This window comes from Macrobrachium nipponense, chromosome 44, assembly GCF_015104395.2.
Source record: "Macrobrachium nipponense isolate FS-2020 chromosome 44, ASM1510439v2, whole genome shotgun sequence".
Classification (NCBI taxonomy): Eukaryota; Metazoa; Arthropoda; class Malacostraca; order Decapoda; family Palaemonidae; genus Macrobrachium; species Macrobrachium nipponense.
The window spans coordinates 13,309,852-13,329,851 of record NC_087221.1 but is presented as its reverse complement, the minus strand read 5'-3'; the positions used below and the strand labels follow the sequence as shown (position 1 = coordinate 13,329,851).

At 37.9% G+C, this 20,000-nt stretch overlaps 1 protein-coding gene across 3 annotated transcripts in view; it reads left to right on the top strand.

Moving 5' to 3' along the window:
• The window catches only part of LOC135204030 (uncharacterized), a 32,364-nt gene extending 20,910 nt beyond the window's left edge, over positions 1 to 11,454 (top strand). Inside the window, exons 1-5 of one of the 3 annotated variants that reach the window (XM_064233970.1) lie at positions 5,023 to 6,479; positions 7,335 to 7,655; positions 7,878 to 7,943; positions 10,555 to 10,647; positions 10,861 to 11,454. In XM_064233970.1, the coding sequence (XP_064090040.1) occupies positions 5,739 to 6,479; positions 7,335 to 7,655; positions 7,878 to 7,943; positions 10,555 to 10,647; positions 10,861 to 10,950 (1,311 nt within the window). In that variant the 5' untranslated portion in view covers positions 5,023 to 5,738 and the 3' untranslated portion in view covers positions 10,951 to 11,454. Of the gene's footprint in view, positions 1 to 5,022; positions 6,480 to 7,331; positions 7,656 to 7,877; positions 7,944 to 10,554; positions 10,648 to 10,860 lie in introns of those variants that run through there. The other 2 variants (XM_064233971.1, XM_064233972.1) reach the window with 2 other exon arrangements.
• Positions 11,455 to 20,000: the final 8,546 nt, after the last annotated feature.

The window sequence follows — 20,000 nt, the reverse complement described above, 5'->3', positions numbered from 1 at the left end:
GAGACACGTACTTGACTCGATCGACCGCAGCAGAACCCCTTATCTTACGTGATGACAGAATCTCAAAACACAAATGAAGTCTCGAGCTCACTTATCAAACGTGTTGACAGATTAGGAAAGCAAACAGAGATCTTGGAGTTCCTCTAATCTCACAGTGCTGACATAATAGGGAAACAATTGTAGTTTTGAACGGACAAAGAAAATCTCTCTCTTTCTACATTCTACGTTATATATTCTTTTCATATTACGTTATGCGAAATCTGAACACACATTTAAAACATCCTATCTCTAAGCTATCTAGGAATCTGAAAAAATGTTGCACAAAATTCTACATAACATTTTATAGTCTGAGAGGGGATATATGCATTTTGAAAGTAGCAATATATAATGATATATATATATATATATATATATATATATATATATATATATATATATATATGTATATATATATATATATATATATAATATATATATATATATACTATATATATATATATGCACGTGTGAGTTTGTGTGTATATATATTAAAAATGAGTTGAAATATATGATCTTAGATTCAAGAATAGAAGCCATGTTTATGAAGAGTACTATTTTTACAACTTATATTAACTATATATTCATATAGAAAAAAAGAAGTCATCAACTTATCAAGCAAGTTACCCAGGTAGTAGAGTGCATCTGCATTAGGAAAAAAATATAAATTAATAAAGATGTATCTTCTTCTTCCCAGCTTGTTCCCATTTTTTATATGGGGTCGCCGTTTCGGATGAGCCGTTTCCATCTATTTCTATCCAGCGCTTCTGCCTCATCAATTCCCTTCTCATGTAAGTCTCCTCTCACACAGTCCTTCCATCTCTTTCTTGGTCTCCCTCTTCTTCTTCTTCCTTGCACCTCCATCCCCATAGTATGTCTCCCAGCGTGGTCCTCATCTCTCCTCAACAGGTGTCCATACCAACCATCTCAGCCTCCCCTCCTGCACTTTCTTTGATACTTCCACCACCTTAGTCGACCCCCTTATGTAGTCATTTCTGATCCTATCCTCTCTTGTCACCCCAGACATCCATCTAAGCATTCTCATTTCGGCCACATCCATCTTCTTCTGCTCTGTTTTTCTCATGCTTGCTGTTTCCGTACCATACAGCATTGCTGTTCTTACCACCGTCTTGTGAAATTTTCCTTTTAACCTAAGCGGCACTCTTTTGTCACAAAGAACTCCAGAGGCCGCTCTCCAGTTGTTCCAGCCTGCCTGTACCCGATGTTTTACTTCTTCTTCCATACTTCCTCCAGCGTTAACAAAAGATCCCAAATACTTAAACTTATCAACTCTCCTTATTTGCTCTCCACCAAGCTGAATACTTTCTCTATCATCCCCCTCAGTGGTGGTACACATATATTCTGTCTTAGATCTACTTATTCTCATTCCTCTGTCCTCCAGTACTTAGTCTCCATCTTTCCAATTTCACTTCCAGATCTTCCCTGCTCTTTGCACACAGAACAATATCATCCGCATACAATATGTTTCATGGTACTGTCTCCCTTACTTCCTCTTTTATAACATCCATCACTATGTTAAAGATAAATGGGCTCAGAGCCGACCCCTGGTGTAATCCTACTCTCACCTCAAAACCTTCTGTCTCCCCAACACTGCTCCTTACTCTGGTAAATACATTCCAGTACATCTCTTGTATCAATCACACATACTTCTCTGGCACCATCTTCTCCCTCAGACTCCTCCATACCTCTTGTAGGTCCCTTTGTCTTTCCCCGAATTTCTCCATTATTTGCCTCAGACAAAATATACCATCTGTTGTTCCCATTCCCTTCATAAATCCCATCTGTTCTTTACCTATTTGTACTTCTTCTCTCAGTCTAGCATCTATCATCCTTTCCAGTATCTTCAAAGTGTGGGACATCAATTTAATGCCCCTATAATTACCACACTCTTGGACATCGCATTTTCCTTTAAAAATTGGGATCAATATACTCCCACGCCACTCATTTGGTATCTTTTCCTGTTCAAGGATCTTTATCATAAGATCGTACAGTATATCCACTCCTTCATCTCCTAATGCTTTCCATGCCTCCACCGGAATCATGTCTGGTCCGGTTGCCTTCCCATTCTTCATCTTCTTCAGTGCATTTAGTACCTCTTGCCTAGAAAACCTCATTACCATGCCAATGTTCACTTGCCCATCCTCTCTTATTAGTCTATTATTTTCTTCATTTAACAACTGTTTGAAATATTCTTTCCATCTCTTCACGATGTCTTCCTCCTTTCTAAGTACTACACCATCTTGATCCTTTATTTGTTTGATTAATATTATTATTAATAGGAGTTAGTTTTTCCAGACCTCTGAGTCTCAAAGGTCTGGAAAAACTAACCCCTATTAATAATAATAATAATCAAACAAATAAAGGATCAAGATGGTGTAGTACTTAGTTTGATATGTGTAATATCTTTGGTGCTCTTATTTCTAGCCTTTGATAGCTTGATCATCTTCTTTAATCCTTCCTTTGTCCCCAGCTCATTATACACATCATCATACGACTTTGCTTTAGCTTGGGCTACCACCTTTTTCACCACCTTGTTTTTCTCTCTGAACCTATCTCTGTCTTCCACTGACTGTGACTCTTCCCATCTTTTCTTTGCCTCTTTCTTATCTTTTACTACTTTTTCAATGTCTTCATCCCACCACCAACTCTCCTTTTCTTCCCATATGATACCAGATGTCTCTCCTAGCAGCTCCTTTTCATGCCTTCTTATTACTGCTGCATTTCGTGCCCACCATTCTTGAACATCTTCAATCCCTATATCAATATCTTCCAAAACCCTCCTCTTAAACTCTCTCTTCCTATCCCCTTCCTTCTCTAATTTGTACCATTTAATTTTCCTTATCCCTTTAGCTTTGGTTTTTCTTTCCCTTTTTAACTTCAAATCCATACATAGCAGTCTGTGTTGGGGGGCTACATGGTCGCCTGGAATAACTTTGCAGTTCTTGACCTCCACCAGATTTATCCTTTTATACAAGAAGTAGTCTATCTGGGAGAATCTTCCCCCACTCATATATGTTATTAGGTGTTCCCTCTTCTTCTTAAAGAATGTGTTTACTATTGCCATGTCGAATGACACAGCAAAGTCCAATACACTCTCTCCTTCTGGGTTTCTCTCCCCAATTCCATCGCCCCCATGCACCCGCCCAATCGCCTCATTTTCACTTCCGACATGGCCATTCAAATCTGCCCCAACTATCACCCTCTCATGCTCTTCCAGTTCTTGCATTATTCCATCCATGTCTCTCTAGAAATTTCCCTTCTCTTCTTCTGTGCAACCAACTTGTGGTGCATATGCGCTTATAATATTCAGAATCTCTCCTCCATAACATATCTTCAATCTGATGATACGGTCATTCTTTCTATGCACTTCTATTACCGAGTTCTTCAGTTCACTAGACAGTACTATGCCAACTCCATTTCTACCTTGTTTATTTGCTCCACTATAATATAGCTTATATCCATCTCCCAACTCTTTAGCTTTATTTCCTTTCCACCGCGTTTCTTGCACACACATAACATCTACTTTCTTTTCTCTCATCAAGTCAGCCAATTCTCTACCTCTCCCAGTCATGGACCCAACATTTAGCTGACATACTCTAAACCCAATGTGAGCTCGCTTCTTTAGTTGCACCCGCTCCTGATGCAGTAGCCCTAGCCTTACCACAGAGTTAGGGCGATGTCTCTGTGCGTCGTTTACGGAGTACGCCCTAGCATTACCTCTTTCCATATTTCGGCACATTCCATTTTTTGGTTTTGGCACAGATTTTTACAGCCGGATGCCCTTCCTGACACCAACCCTCCCTATTTATCCGGGCTTGGGACCGGCACCCATAAGGACTTGTTTGCCCCCCCAGGTGGCTAGGTTAAATTAATAAAGATGTGTAAGAAGATAAATAGGCTGTATGTATGAACGGCTGTAGTTAAAAAAATAAATACATGCAAAACTAACATGGGGAAACCACATATTCCGGTCGCTGTTTCATCTAGATACATTGGGCACAGACAAGGCCTAAACATCACCCTTTCAGGCCCAGGTACTTGCATAAAAACTGTCTATGTGGTTTCCGCCATCCTATTCAATTAGTTTAATTGTTAAGGGAGCATGGGCCTCTTGAACATCCTTCATTCTTTGATTTTGCTTATTCTCTAAGAAAAAAAGTTAAAATAAATAAGCTGGTGCAACGGCCCTCCCCCCAAGATTGCCGGGCCCCCGGGATGTAGTCATCCCCCCACCCCATACTTGGGCCCTGGGCACAGACGGGAAATGGGAGTGTGTGATTTGGAAGGAATATTGAGAGAATTCGCTTTCTGTTGTCAGTTCATACAACAAAAACAAATATAAAAGCCTGTTCAGTATTTTTAAGGGCTGAAAGTTCTACAGGAGTAAGAAAAGGCTCTATGTTGCTTATTTCATTATCAGCTATGATGGCAAGTAGTATAAACAGAGACAGCCCGCCCACAAAAACGGAACATACTCCACCCCTGGTATGGGTCGAGTATTATCTTCATGAAGTGGCAATTCGAATTATTAGGGACAGCCAAAAAAGGCCCGATCGTGCTAATGATTAGGATATTAAGATCAATTAAAGTGGACAAAAAAAGTTCCCAGGCAATACTTCAGGAGACGAAGCAAGAATCAGAAGTTCCCAAGTTTTATCACTTTACAAATCAGGATTCAGTGCTCAACGAATAGCAAATCTATATCAAGACCGCTGCTGATCAGAGGGCCGTCGGCAAGATCCTTTTAAATATCCTAGGAGCATCAAAAGTGCAAACAAAGGGTGACTTTTTACAGAAGACAGAAAGAATGTAAGCCCATACTATGTTTTATGAAAAGAATACGAACAGTTGTTTTAATGGATACAAGGAAAATATTGTGTTACTGAATACTTTTTATTTCATCAACACTTACCTGTTTCCAAATTTCTCTATTTCACAGAGCGTTCCAACTATTTAAAAATATGAGCCAGTAATACTTGACACTTAAATTCTCTTCGGCAAATTGGTTTATTCTCCCAAGGTCCACTCTTTCGTTACGTGATGATTGATGAGCAATCATAGGGTATTCAGTCATACTCATATTCTCGTCACTTGAAAAACGATTGGAAGACTTGGGAAATTCAATAGATGAATGACTTAAGTGATAAGGAAGACACAAAAGCAGAAAAAAATGAACTCCCGCAATGATGAAGAGGTCTTGTTATTCAAGAATATCCTTTTCAGTAGTCTCACCACTAACAGGAGGAGGCCATTAACTTCATTAATGACAAGAGGCGTTCTTCCTCGCTCATTATTCAGTCGCTGTGGGAAGGGCCGATGTCATGATCGATAGTCAAGAGGTATTTCAGCTCCTCTTGAGACTTTCTTACGTCATGGGAGATTGTCAGTTATGACTTGTCAGTATTGTTATGCGGTCCTTATCGCCGCCCCCGCCCCCGCCCCTCTTTTTGTTTTCAACGCCCATCACTGCTTTCTTCTCTATTGGTGCATCTTTCCTAACTGAGCGTTGCTAGACTGACCACAATGCAGTCAAGCTGAGAGAGCCAGAAGAGTTAACATATTTACAGAGGCCAACAACCAAATAAGCATCTTTCGACTGACGGAATATTGCATATCATAGCCTCGAGTATACAACAAATCTATTCTTTCAACTCCCGATGAAGAGCAACAAAGAATTCTAAATGAGCATCATGAGGTGTCGATCTTTTTCACTCATGGTGATTTTATTGTTTGCAATGAAAGCACTAGGAGGATTTCCTTACAGATGGGGATACCAGGAAGGTTTCTTAAAAGTTCAGAAGTCCAGTCTTGCTACTATCTGGTCTCTGCTGGTGTCGACGGCATTGACCTCAGCGTCCATGGCAAGTGTTGTGACAGCGCCCAAAGACCCGACGAGCAACACCTCGATGGTGAGCACGTACATCCTCAATTACGTCTCGTATATTATCATGTTCCTGTTCTTTCCATACGTCACCCTAAGAAGCTCCAGGCTAGCAGATATTCTTCGCATGATTGGCAGTGAGGAAGTTGATATCAAGAGGTCATTCCTCACCTGCAAAGGCGACTACTTTCTGGTCATCTACGTGTCGAGCACAGCTGCTGCATTTTGCTATATCAATTACGACGCGACACGAGAAATCATCGCCACTTTCGACGACAAAAGATTCTTTGTCTACAAGATTTGCGCTTCGACGTGCGACTGTCTATGCGAAGTCGTTGTGGTCATCATGAGCCTACTGATTTATGTGCTATTGAAGTTGCTGAGTCTCGAGTCCATGGAAATCGTAGAATCTCTCTGTCAAACTTTCAGACAGTCCTTTCAGCCTCATTCTAGAGCAGACGAAAGGAGATTATTTGATTCCAGAAACCAATGGATTACGGTAGAAGGAGGATTTAAGCTATCGCATACTTTTCATCACTCTGTGAGTATGGTTATTTTAGTATTTTCCCAGTTATTTGCACTAACTCTGCATCCTTCGGTCATGCTGACCTCTCGTTCTCTTGACTATGCTTCAGTCATCACCATCATTTTCAGCAACAGCCAATTTCTGCTTTCCGGGACGTTTCCTACTTTCGTATTGAGACCCATATACATTCGGTTCTGTTTACATTTTAGCTATAGGGTCCTTAAATTACTTTTCATGTCCTTCACTCTTGCTACCTCAACGCTTTCCATTCGACATGGCCAGATCATTTTTGTCGCTTCAGTTGATGATATCTAGTTTTTCTAAATACCCTTCAGCATTTACAGTGGATGTTACCTGTAAGAGATTGCTTAATAAAATCCAGATTAAACATTATAAAAGGGAAATCTCAAAGCAATACTTTAATTTTCGTTGCTGGGCTAATAATCAGATCTAGTTTATTTGCTTGCCAATGCGTACACAGTTAGGATAGAATATGAGGCAGAACTGCCCTAGTAAATGGGCCTACCAGAGAGGGAATCATCTCTATGGAGGGCTGTACACAAAACCAAAGTAAAGTCGTGACCATCCGCTCTTATTTCTTTAACTTTGATTGATAAAATTAAGTTTCCTGTTAAGAATGTTTGCTGAAATGAAAATAAATTTTAATCTGTTACATGGATTAAGCATGTTCTTTCTTGGTTTTATGTTTTTTTGTATTGCTTCTCTGCTTTTTATTTCAGATTTTTTCATGATATTCACTGTTTGCCTGCAACTGGGAAATTGATAATATAGACAGAGTGCATGAACGTTCTAAGTAACCCATACTTCTCTCAACGACGTCTTTATTCATTTGGTCATCTATTTTAGCAGAAAAACAATGGAAGAAGCCAGAGGAGAGCCAATGGTGGACGGGAAGAACCTTTCCTTCCAACAGAAGCCTTGGTAAACGGCGGAAAGAGACGCTGCAGCGAGATAGCTCGTCGTCTGCTGGCTTTCGACGACATCGTTCTCAAGATCGTATCCTACGCGTCTCCTCTCATCATCATGGTTCTCCTCAGCGGAACTGTCAATGCAACGACAATGCTTTACCTCACCAGCCAACATATGTCAACATATTACGTTCTCTACAGTGTTTTGAAAGCCCTCAGCATCATCAACATCGCCCGGTTGCCGGATGTTCTCAGATATAAGGTAGGCTCCTTGATTATTTTAATTGTTCGTGACATATCAGGGTAAATTTTTACATTTGAAGGGAAATAAATAAGTAGGGATGTCCTCTCGTGCTTACTTATACAAGTATGAAGACTTAATGCACAATGTGTATGTCTGAAAATGCGTGACGTTTAGCTCTGTTAACAAGATTATTAATCTCAGACCAGCATATCTTTATCTGAACGATTGTCATACTTTCAGCGTGAATACTGTCTTCTCCAGATACGTAAAATTCTATCAACAACCAGGGTAACAAAAGCGGAAGAGGTAAATCGTTTTTATTTTTCGTTTTTGGTGATTGTAAGAATTTTTCAGAATAGATAAATGACTCGAACGAGAGACCTTACATTGAAATTGCTTTATGAATCCAGACTTGAAGATTTCCTTTAATCATAAAATAATAAAGTTTTCCCCCAATTTGAATAAATCCAGATTTAAAGATTCCCTTCAACTAGAGCAAATCCAGAGTTGTACAATTCACCTCACTAGAACTGATCCAGATTTACAGATTTCCTCTTATTCGAGCAGATCCCGATTTACAGCGTTATTAAATAAAACAATCCATATTGATCAATTTACTCCAACTGGAACAGAAGCGCTCAACCTGGGACTAGTGATTCCCACTGGGGTTCTTAGAGTATCCAGGTTACTCTCGCACCTCATGATATGACTCACAGGTGAAAGTAATAATCGAAAATGTCTTCGTAAACTGATTTCATTCGTCACAACTTTCATTAATGTAAACTAATTTTCAAGGTTAATGGTTAATTTTAAAAAAAGGTCATTATGAGTCCTACTAATTAAATATATTGTAGCGTCCTATTACAAGGAAATAATTCCCATTAGTTTTTCCTGCTGACTCATACAATCTATCTTCTCTACAGAAACGGTCATGTCCTTAACCCTTATCTTCCCTCCTTTTCTTTGATCTTGTTTTCTTTGGACCTGGGCTAGAAGGGTTAGTTTGCGGCCTCATCCTTGGGGGCCAGCGCCTCTAGGTACGAAATTTACGCCTTTTTGGATATATCACGCGCCCTCGTAGCTGGCAAGAAATCAACCTCTCATATCGAGGGCGGGCATGTTATTGCAGGAGCGCTGTCAAGTGCAAGAACAGCCAGTCTGTTAACTGAGCGACTGACGCGCAACTTCAGTTTCCGTCAGACCGATTGGAAATTTTTGTCATAAAGAAATAAATAAATGAAAATAAAAGGACTGTATGAATTGACACAGTTCCGCCCTCAGCCATGGCACGAATGGTAAAGCTGGCGTAGTTTTTGTTTAAGGATGTAGTTTTCATAACTACTTATGCAATGCAAGTCATGTTTTTTCTTAATTTTGTTTGTCTTCTGCAAACATTCTAAGTTAGCAAGGTTTGCGTAGATTTTTACAAAAATTTTACCGTGGATGGGCTTCGTAATTAGTGATTAGTTTTTTGGAAGAGGCAGAACTGTAATTTCTGGGAAGATGATCTATTTTTGTAAATGTGGAATGGCTTGGCCAGCTATGTTTCAAATGCCCTAGGTTACATCTTATGCATCCTCATTATAGATAATTTGGAATCAAATTTGATAATTACTTATTCAGAGAAAGTTTCCCTTAAGATATTGTCTCCTCTTGACATGTAAGATTTTGTGGGGCTCCAGGCACCTCGTCGTTTTCGGTCGAAAGTTGTTGCTACAGGATTTTGATATTGGGGAGATATACGCCATTTAAGTATTTATTTTTTTAAATCTGATTAAAATATCGTTGTTTAAAGTAAGAGTACTACTAGATGCCCTCCGGGTGCCGCTGTCACGGTTCTGATGAGATGTTGGCAGATGTCGCCAATATGGGTATGTGTTTTTGCAGTAAACAACAGACAAGCGCAAAAAAAACAATATGTATATATTATATATATATATCTATATATATAATATATATATATATATATATAATAATAATAATAATAATAATAATAAAAGACAATAGAAGGAGTCGTTATTGGGTGAATATACATCTCTAAAGGATTAACGTTGGTAAAAATTCCAAGTACTTGGGTATATTTTGCTTACATTTAAGATCCTGTCTCCATAGAACATGAACACATGATTGTTACAAAAATGTTCAGGGTGCAATAACATGCCAAGTAAAGGAAGGCTGCTAATTGATTCGCGGTAATCAAGAGGGAAAGGAAGCAATCAACACGTAGTGCATTTTTCTTACACTTCTATAACTGACACAATCAATACGCAGCTTCAAAATATAAAGTTGTCTCAAGTGACCGATGGGGACATTAATGATAAGCGTGTTCTTTGGTATGGTGTCTCATTATGCTGATCTGATACTCATGGCACACTAAGTTCTCCAACCAAGAGCTAGAACTCCCGTTCTTGTCTATTTGGCCTTTTCATGTTAGATTAAGCTGACTTTATGATAACACTCTTGCTCGTTGAAAAGTATGGAAATTGGTGATTGTTAAAAAGGCTGATTAAGGGGATATATTATGGGTTCTCGTATTATTTTCGATGCTCAACTAAAGTTGTGTTTCTCCAAGGGTGTTCATCTGGAACCTGAACAGTTGTAATGGTTAATGTTTACAGGTCCCTCTGTCGGTTTCCTCCTTTGTTTTTCGTGCTCATGTGTTTATTGACAATTTTGTTTTTGCAGCGGATGATCAACTTATCAATTAAATTCTGCTCTGTCTTAAAACCCTAAATATAGTTTACCATCGATTTGGATCGGATTACGAAGGAATTTTCTTAAAATGATCACAAAATAATGCAAGAAGTTAAGCACAGTAATGATGTCATTGCTTGCATTAGCAGTAGTCATAGTAGTACTATGATATATAATAAAGATAGTAGTCAGGACATTGGATAAAGTTAAATGATCTCTCCAGGCAAGCTTGCTGCACCTAGAGAAACTGCTGAAAGCCAGTCCCGAATTCCACGTCTGCCAACTGTTCACTCTAGACAGCCGCATTCTTCTACCCGTGAGTCTTCAAAGCGTAATCTGGAAATTCGTAATTAAGGTGACACTAAGATAAATGAAATAAATAAGGAAAAAAACTAAGAGGGCGCATTTCAGACATTTCTTCCTTAAGATTAAAATTGATTTTATACTAGTGTTTTTGTTTATGTATACTTATTAATTTAAAAAATAATTTCATATTTACAAGAGATTTTGATTATAATTGCCATTTCAGGTGGGTCATGCTGTTGTCACTTACGTTGTGATCTGTTTCCAGTTCGGGTATTCTGAGCACCCGCCAAATAGTTTCAATGTCACCGCATGAGGGACAGAGCAGACGATTCCTCGACCTCAACAGAAAATCCTTCGCTATCAGGGTACCTGGATAAGAAGGGAAAGTAGAGAGGAAAAGGAAAAGATAAGATTTAACAGAGAGAGAGAGAGAAATTTGGTGTCGATGATCGTGAAAATTGAAATCTGATATGGTAATGCTAAAAAATAATAATAATAATAAAAAAACTTTTAATGAACTCAGTCAATTATCGTGTTCATCGTTACATGTGTTTTGTTTCCTATGAATAGCTGTTAACGATTTATGGACTTTTTCAATGAAGGAACAAAAATATTCTTAATTGGTAGTGAACTTGAATATGTCTTTAGGCCCAGTTTATTTTCCTGTTATCGAAATAAGGTTTAAAAAGTGGTTGATGTGGAAATTTTCCTCGCAGGTTGCACGTGGCAGCAAAAGCCGCTTTCTTTTTTCTCCAGAACCACTGTCTAGAATAAAGTCAATATATAAAGACATTTATGAATAAAGAAATTCACTAATTTACGTAGAATCTTTTCAGTTCTTTCCAAAGATACCAATAGTCGACTTTATAACTGAGTAAAAGGTTATAATGAAAATAGATACGATAAAAAGATAACTTTTTGAATTGTAGGTGTCAAATTTGATATTATCGGATGTTACGTATGTATATACAGCAATCTCAGCTCCCATCTCTTAATGGGAGATTTGATCATCCTTGGTAAACCGTGTCTCCGGAGGTGAATAGGGCACTGCCGTGAACCTGGCTGGCCAAAGACTTTCCACGCAGGAACCGGACCCAATCCGACGCTTCAGTCTTGGAACAGCGACTCCTCTTGAAGTGAGTATAAAAAATTATCTGTGAAACTGACTTACGATCACGACCAAAGTCTTCTCAGCGCTCTCTTTCCAGACAGCGATTCTAGTTCCCTCACCGTACGAGAGATATACCCTGCTGCCCTTTGGTGTAATGTCCAACCTTTGATTTGCAGACGTCGATAACTTTCACATCCTTGGGAGCCACGCAGCCCACAGCTGCGTTTATAGAGATCATATAGAAGCCAATCTACAGACGAAGGTTGTGACTTAGGCTACGATGGAAGAAAATTCTTCTTCTTTCCCACCGTTATCTCTACATTAAGGGGTCGGTTGCCTGATGCGCCTTCTCCATCAAGCATGGTTTATTGTTGTTTAGCAAAGGGGGTTTTTTACGACCGCATGCCTTTGCTGTCATCAACCGCACTTATTGGAAGTGGGCCTAGCCTTTTACTAAAAAGTATAACTGCAAGGCAGCAGTTTCCACAGTTATTGGTGGTAGACCTGTGAGGTTTAGTGAGTAAAACAGGTAGCTGAGTATTCATTATTTACTTTCGTTGTTTGAGATTAACCTGGCCTTGTGCCATCACGGGCTCTTGCCCCTAGAGCAGCCCGTAGACTAATTATTTACTTACAGGAAGCTCCGGTTATAAACAGGCGTGCGGGCTGATGTGCAGTGCGCGACCGACACTGACACAAAAATGACACGATCCGACCCGGATTTGTATTTCTTGACATGCTAATTTACATGAATTATATTTGCTACACTGGGTTAACATATATGAATGAAATGTCGGCGGAAAGGCCGCAAAGTGCTTAATATAATAATGTGAAGTGCAACGCAGACAAGAAAACTATATCTGTACATTTAAACAAAAAGCGCCGATTCCTGACTCGGTGTGCTTAGCTTCGCAATAAAAAGTAAGACTGCAAGGCAGCAGCTGCTCCTTTTAGTCGCCATTTACGACAAGCAGGACCTATACGGCGGTAGATTCTTACGCCCCTACCACAGGATCAACGGAATATAAGTGGCACTAGCATTAAAATGGGACCGTCCAGCAGATAACAATAAGAGGGACTTGCTGGGGAGTCTGTACTGAGTGACAGGAAACTACACAGAAGCAATAGTACGTAGGTACAGAATTACTTCTGACATATGATCTTTTAAATGAACGTTCCGTATTACTGTACTTCATATTATATTAACCAGCTAGGTTGTGGTGTGATTTATTACATTCAAGTTGCTGTTAGTAAAGTTGTATCAGTGGGAACTCTTGCAACTAGAAGATATTCTTAGTCAAGTTGCACAGTCAATGTCTGACTGGTGAAACCTGTTGTAAGTTCCAGTTGCTCATTGATATCTGTATTAGTAAAGATGAGTTAAGACTAAAGGTATTTTTTTTTATTATTAATTAAGTTTTATAATTTTTTTGGAGGAACAAATCCCTTAAATAAGACCTAGTATATCATTATGAAGAGACCCGTTGGGTCAGCCTTTATGAGAGTGAAGAATATTGACTTGATGGTCTGTGTAAATTATTGAATAATATAAATATAATAAAGCAGGTTGTTTTCGTTAGACTGGGAAGAGTCTTGGAGTGTCTACCATGGGCGTCATTTCAGATTTTTGTTGTGGGAAGCAACGACGGTTTGGCGAGCGAAACAAGCCTAACCAGCTTTTTTTTTAAATTCTTTTTTATTTTGAGGCATTTTATGTGTTTTTGAAGCCACATGAGCAAGGTATTTCAGCGAAAATTATATACTCCCACTACTGTTTGTTTATCTCATCATCGCTGGTAGCTAGGTAGTAAACAGACAAGGATCAAGAAACGTAATATTTCCGAGAAATTTTATATATTTATGATTGCACATTTAAAAAGAAAACATGCTGTTACTTCTTGGGGCTTGGGAGGTGAGGGGGGCAAGTTGAGTTGAGTCTTGGGGGGGCAGTTGACGCCCCAGCCCCCCCCCCCCCCCCCAAAAAAAAAAAAAAAAAAAAAAATGACGCCCCTGGTGTCTACAGAAGACAAAGTGGGAATCTATGCAGGTGCTGTTGAGCAAACTCTCCTTTATGAAAATGAAGTATGGATGTTGGACGAAAAATAAAAAAGTTCAAGCTGTTGAATTACTGAAAGGTGAGTATATTGTTTTTGCGAAACTAAACCATAAGAATGTATTAAATGTCATTTTAATTCACTTGAAGAGAGGAACGTCTGATGATTTCTTACGATCTAATATTTTCAGAGTTGACAAATAACAGTTATAGTAACAACAGCGATAGCCTGTACAAATAGTGTAATTGGACTAAAAAAAAAAAATGATGCAGTTTCAAGTAATACTCATGCCGGAAAATAGTAAGTGAAGGTCGTATTGATATTACCAGCCACATAGGCATGAACATTAAAACACAAACGAAGACTTAGATATCTATGTAACATTAAATGCGAGTTCTTAGCATTCAACAAATAGAGCAAGTTCATTGTTAGGTCATTCATGAAGTGCACTTTTTTCATGCTGTAAATTTGAATATCCACAATTATTTCATGCAAGAAAAGCTAAGCGGAAAACCCTAAAATCTATATATCTCCTGTAACAATGTTTTTTTTTTTTTTTTTTGAGGGAGGGGGAATAAGAACGGTTGTTTTATAACGCGTTCATTCACAGTGTGTTTTACCTGTTGGCAGTCACTGTCGATTAATAAAATATATCGAAAAGAAAAGTTTTTTCATGAAGAAGCATGTATTCATCAGTATCTGTACCATACAAAACATACAACAATGGTGAAGCAAGAGCAAAATTTAAACAAAGTGAAATTGATAGGCAAGGTTACAACAAGCGATCTAGTTATTGAGTTATATTTCTTTCTAGAATTCTAAATGATCTGCGAGGTGGGTCAAAACACTTCAAGAACGAGGAACTTCAAAAATGTGTATTTTCCAATGTCCTCTTTAATCTTGATGATAATGTGGATTACAACCCATCGTCTGTTCCAGAGACCAGAGTTGGTAGACCAAACCATTTTTTATAAGAATCCTCGAGATATATTCAGCAGACCACTGTCCCGTCTCTCAGATCACTTAGAATTCTGGAACGAAATATGACACACTAACTAGTTATCTTGTTTTAACCTTGCTTGGCAGTTTCATTTTCTTTCTTCACCATTGTTGGATGCTTCATTTCAGTTCAGTCAAGAAGTCCGCAGAGGGATGTACGAAAACTTTAAGTATTTTGGAATATTTATATAAACATTTCGTCTTGCATTAAAGGGTATAACTGTGGGTCCTGTATACACACACACACACGCATTATATATATAGATATATAATATATCTATATATATAATATATATATATATATTATATATATATATATAATATATATATATATATAATGTTTGGGTAGTGTGATCATCATTTACCAGCACGTTAGTGGTCAGCGTTTCGTTCCAAGGTGATGATAAAAGCTTTCAAATATCATAGTCTTTAAAAAACGCAAACTCGCAATGATTATTTAAAACTATTTCAATAGAGAAATGGCCTATATATGCTAAACAAGAAATGTATAAATTTTTTAGTACTTCCCATACTCCCTGTCATTGGGATGAACTACCGCTTGAATGATAGAACTTTAATTCATTAGGCCGATTTTCTAAATCTCAACCCTCCACAGTACGGTGTTAGCAGTTAGTCATTATGTAGCAGAATAAAAGTTTCTGTTGCCCTATTCACTATAGTCTGGGTACGATTTCATACCCAACTAAGCAGGAAGGGAAATTATTACCATATAGTACGGATGGTTGTTGAATCAAAAGTACCGGAAAAGCATTCCATGGTGTGTTTGGTACTAAGAAATGGCACTAAACTCGAGCGTATAACCCTCCCTGATTGGCTATTGAAATCAACGCTGGCCAATAATAATAACACCCCTCTCGTGTCGAATCCTTCGTTCGCATGAACGAGGTTAACTGAAATTATTGATGACGGGAACCAGACGGAGTGTTGTGTTTTGCCGAAATTTTACGCTATAATTTGAAAAGGGTGCCCTCTCCCCCAGACTCGGTGACATTCAGCTTTCAGGCTTTCAGCATTCTAATTTCTAATAACAGTTGTGACAGTCAGTTTGTGACAGGTTTTTGAAAATGTTTTGTCGTTGAATCTTAAGAATAACGGTGTTTTAAACGTTTTCTCTGACCGTGCAGGCAGGCACTTACGTGAATTACATTTATTGTAAAATGGCCACCAGTGACTATTCTTAGCAAGCCTGAGGATGAAACTTCAACTTCCAGAAAGTTTGGCCATCCTCTAGAAAGGTAAGTTATGAATTATCAATGTCTTCGATTTATTTTTTGTAAGAAGGTTTGTCAGGTTGCACTAGGCATACTCTGTATTCTACTTATAATAGACACTCAAGATGTATATTTTTTCTTTACAACAGACAGGATTAGGGTGTTAAAGTCAGGTAGTAGGCCACCCGTGCCATAAGTTAGGTTAGGGTAGGCTAGGCTGTCTCTTTTGGGACGTAGTAGATTTCTTAATAGATGACCCATATACTATATGTGTATACAGATCACGGTACAACAGACTATATCACTGCCTAACGTAGCCTAGAGCCAAGCAACTTAGCCTCATACCGCTGCTGTATTCCCATCCTGCCCATATTTTTAAGGCTTATTGTTTGAAACGCGCATCCGAAGTTTGTAACCAAAGGTATATTTGTCAATGAATAATGACGACCTTAAATTATACGGCCCTTTATCCGAAGTTTGTTACCATAGGTACTTTTGTCAAGGCCCAACCAATATTTATTTGTATATGTGCTTAGGCCGGTGTCTGCTGTTCTGACAGTCTGCCGCAGCCACATTTTTTTTGTAATAATCTGGATATTGTTTGAAAAAATCTTAATAAATCTGTATATTGCAAAATTAACCTATGTAAAAAAATCTGAGGATTTTTAGCTTATTTTTTAGCATATGTTACAAGAAATTGCATGTAATTAAGAGGAAATGAAATGGCTGAAGGGAAAAAAAAAAGAAATTAAGATTTTTATTTTCCAGTTTATTGATGAAAAACACTTCCACCATAGCACTTAACTTTGTGTAATTGAAGTGAACAACAAATTGGACCGTATTTTCTGTTAGTAATATACATAATTGATTAGAAATTAAAGGACTTCGTGGAAAATACACTAGGTTTCTGTCGCCTCCTAAAACATCCGTATAATTTGTTTATTTTTCAAGAAAAATTAGGAAATCTTAATCGGGTTGAAAAAACTGTTTTAAGTAAGATTAATCTGGTTACGTGGCAGCACGGAACTTGGGGGGGGGGGGGGGGGGGGGGGGGGGGGGGGGGGGGGGGCGGTTTTTATCAACAGTTGTTAGGGTACACAATGTCGGCCTTGCGATTAATGTGTTGGCATACGGCAAGCTTAATCATCATTATCAACAACCGTTATTATTCAGTTGTTTCGAACTCTTGACAAAGGTACAGTGTGGTTTTTTTAGTGCAAATAGGCTAAGTTAAAGCTACTAGTATATTATCACAATAAGATCAGGTGAATGAACTTAGTCATTATTTGAGCTATGTTCTCGAATGCTAACACCAAAGATGGTGAATTTCTTATTTTTGATATTAGCATTTTGTATTTTGGAATTTTTAAGCAGTGTAGCGCTAATTGATCAAACACATGCACAGCTCCAGTAAACAGTGTTCTATAATTAGAAATTTATCCCTAGGGGCATAAATACATTTTACTAAACAAGACGTTAAAGTTTCTTCCAAATGATTATTTCAATATTTTGTGTCAACAGTAGGAGTTAGGATTGTTGCTTTATGTATGTTTTTAGGCTTAGATAATATACATTTATATCGCTGCCAATTCCCATGAAGCAATCAGTTGAATGAGAGAGAGAGAAAAATTGTTTTTCGCAATTATTTGCATATTGTGCAGTAACTAAATTGTAGTATACATTTTATTTTTTAGTTACCTGTTAGCATCATTGAAATTGTTATGGGTCTATTTTTTTTTTATAACGTTTATTTAAAATTTTATATGTTGACTCATCTAAATGTAACTCACTCAGTTAAATATCTATATTAGCATATTGAGCATAAACTACATTGTAGTACATCCTATTTTGGAGCTTCGTGTTAACATCATTAAAACTGTTGTATATCTAATTTTACTTATATTTATACAAAATCTGATGTGTTGACCTCATCTGAATGTCATTCATACTGTCAAGTAATTATTTCAAATTTTAACCTGTTGTAAAGTAAAACATTGCTCATTATTTACTCCATAGTATACCACATGTTACTCCGTATCAATTGTGTACCTCAACAGAAACCTGATGAAATGTGTATCTTGTATAGCAGACATTCAAATCATCATTTTTTATATTGGAAAATATATATAAAATTATATAATACTTAAGACTAATTATACAGTGCAATCACTTAACGGGTAACTCCTATTCAACATATTGTAATTTACCAATATAGCTATCTATAAATATTTAAATTTTGTAATACTACCTGAGTACCATATCAGCCCTGATGAATGACGTTTGTCTCGTAATCAATAGGGTGGAAAAGGTATGTATAATACCACAGCCAATGCCATTCATTCAAGAGGGCTTTCACCTACAAGCATACCGCGTCCAGGTTGCCTGTTGTGCTGTGCTTTGTAAGCTTTTTTGCACAATAAATTGTTTTCTCTCTTCGCATATTGTAACGGTATGCCAGTTGGCAGTATTTACATCAACCACGGTACGTCCTGATGTGTACCTTAACCAAACCCAAATTAAGCGCCGCAGTGGCGTGATCGGTATGGTATTGGACTGCCACCTCGGTGGCGGCGAGTTCGATTCTCGGGCATTCCACTGAGGGGTTAGAGATGTTTTTATTTCTGGTGATAGAAGTTCATTCTCGGCGTGGGTTCGGAAGTCACGTAAAGCCGTTGGTCCCGTTGCTGAATAACCACATGGTTTCCATGCAACGTTAACGCACCATACAAACCCAAATTAATGAGCACCTTCCTGTATATAGATAATTGTTACGGTGGAATCATGTGACGTACGATAAAAATAATAATCGTAGGTAGTCTACATTTATCTTACTGGTTTAACAATAGTGATGATTTGTTATAGGTGTCCGATGTAGGGTGGTAGTGCCGTCAGTGCACCTCACGTGGTGCAATGTAGGCATTACTTGAGGTTCTTTGCAGCGTGCCTTCGGCCCTAGCTGCAACCCCCCTTCATTGCTTTTACTGTACCTCCGTTCATATTCTCTTTCTTCCATCTTACTCTCCACCTATCATAGTGAAACTGCGAGGTTTTCCTCCTGTTACACCTTTCAAACCTTTTACTGTCGGTTTCCGTTTCAGCGCTGAATGACCTCATAGGTCCCAGTGCTTAGCATCTGGCCTAAATTCTCTGTTCAGTTCAGTTGTTATATGTGTTATTATAATAAGTAGCTTGTACATCACAGAACAAACTCGGTATCAAACGAGTAAATGAAGTTACGCTTTTTCACCGGTAACACACACACACAAACCCACACACACACGCGCGCATATATACGTAGTATATCTATGTGTGTATGTATGTCGAGGGATCCACAATGATATACTTGTATGTGAAGTCAAAATATGTTTGTGAAGAATTCCAAACCTTACAGCTTTTGTACATCTGTGAGCTTGGTCACTAAAAGAATTCTTCACTAAAAAAAAAACTTGAAAATTTGTAAGCATCTTTATAACTGTGGTTCCTTCGACTTGATTGACACATCACGTCACTGTGACTGGTTTTCACGCGCGCGCACACACGTGTATATATTGTATATAAACTAAGCTATGAAAAATTGCGTAGGTTTACGTTTACCTCTGTCGGAAAATTATTTATTTATAGTTTTATTTTTTTAATTTATTAAGAATAGGTTATGGCGTAGTGCCAAGCCAACATGTTCACTGACGAAGATTAAGCAAATAATAGTATTATTTTTGGTTTTCTGTGAGCGCACTCAACGTTCGTATGTAGCTAATTTAAATACTCTTCCTCATATATATATATATATATATATATATATATATATATATATATATATATATATATATATATATGTGTGTATTATATGTTTATGTATATATTTATATATACAGAATGAGTATAATGACTTTTAACACATGATTGGTTTATGAAACATTACCACACGTGAAAAAATAAGAGGCAGGATGTAGGTTTTGACCAGTTGCGA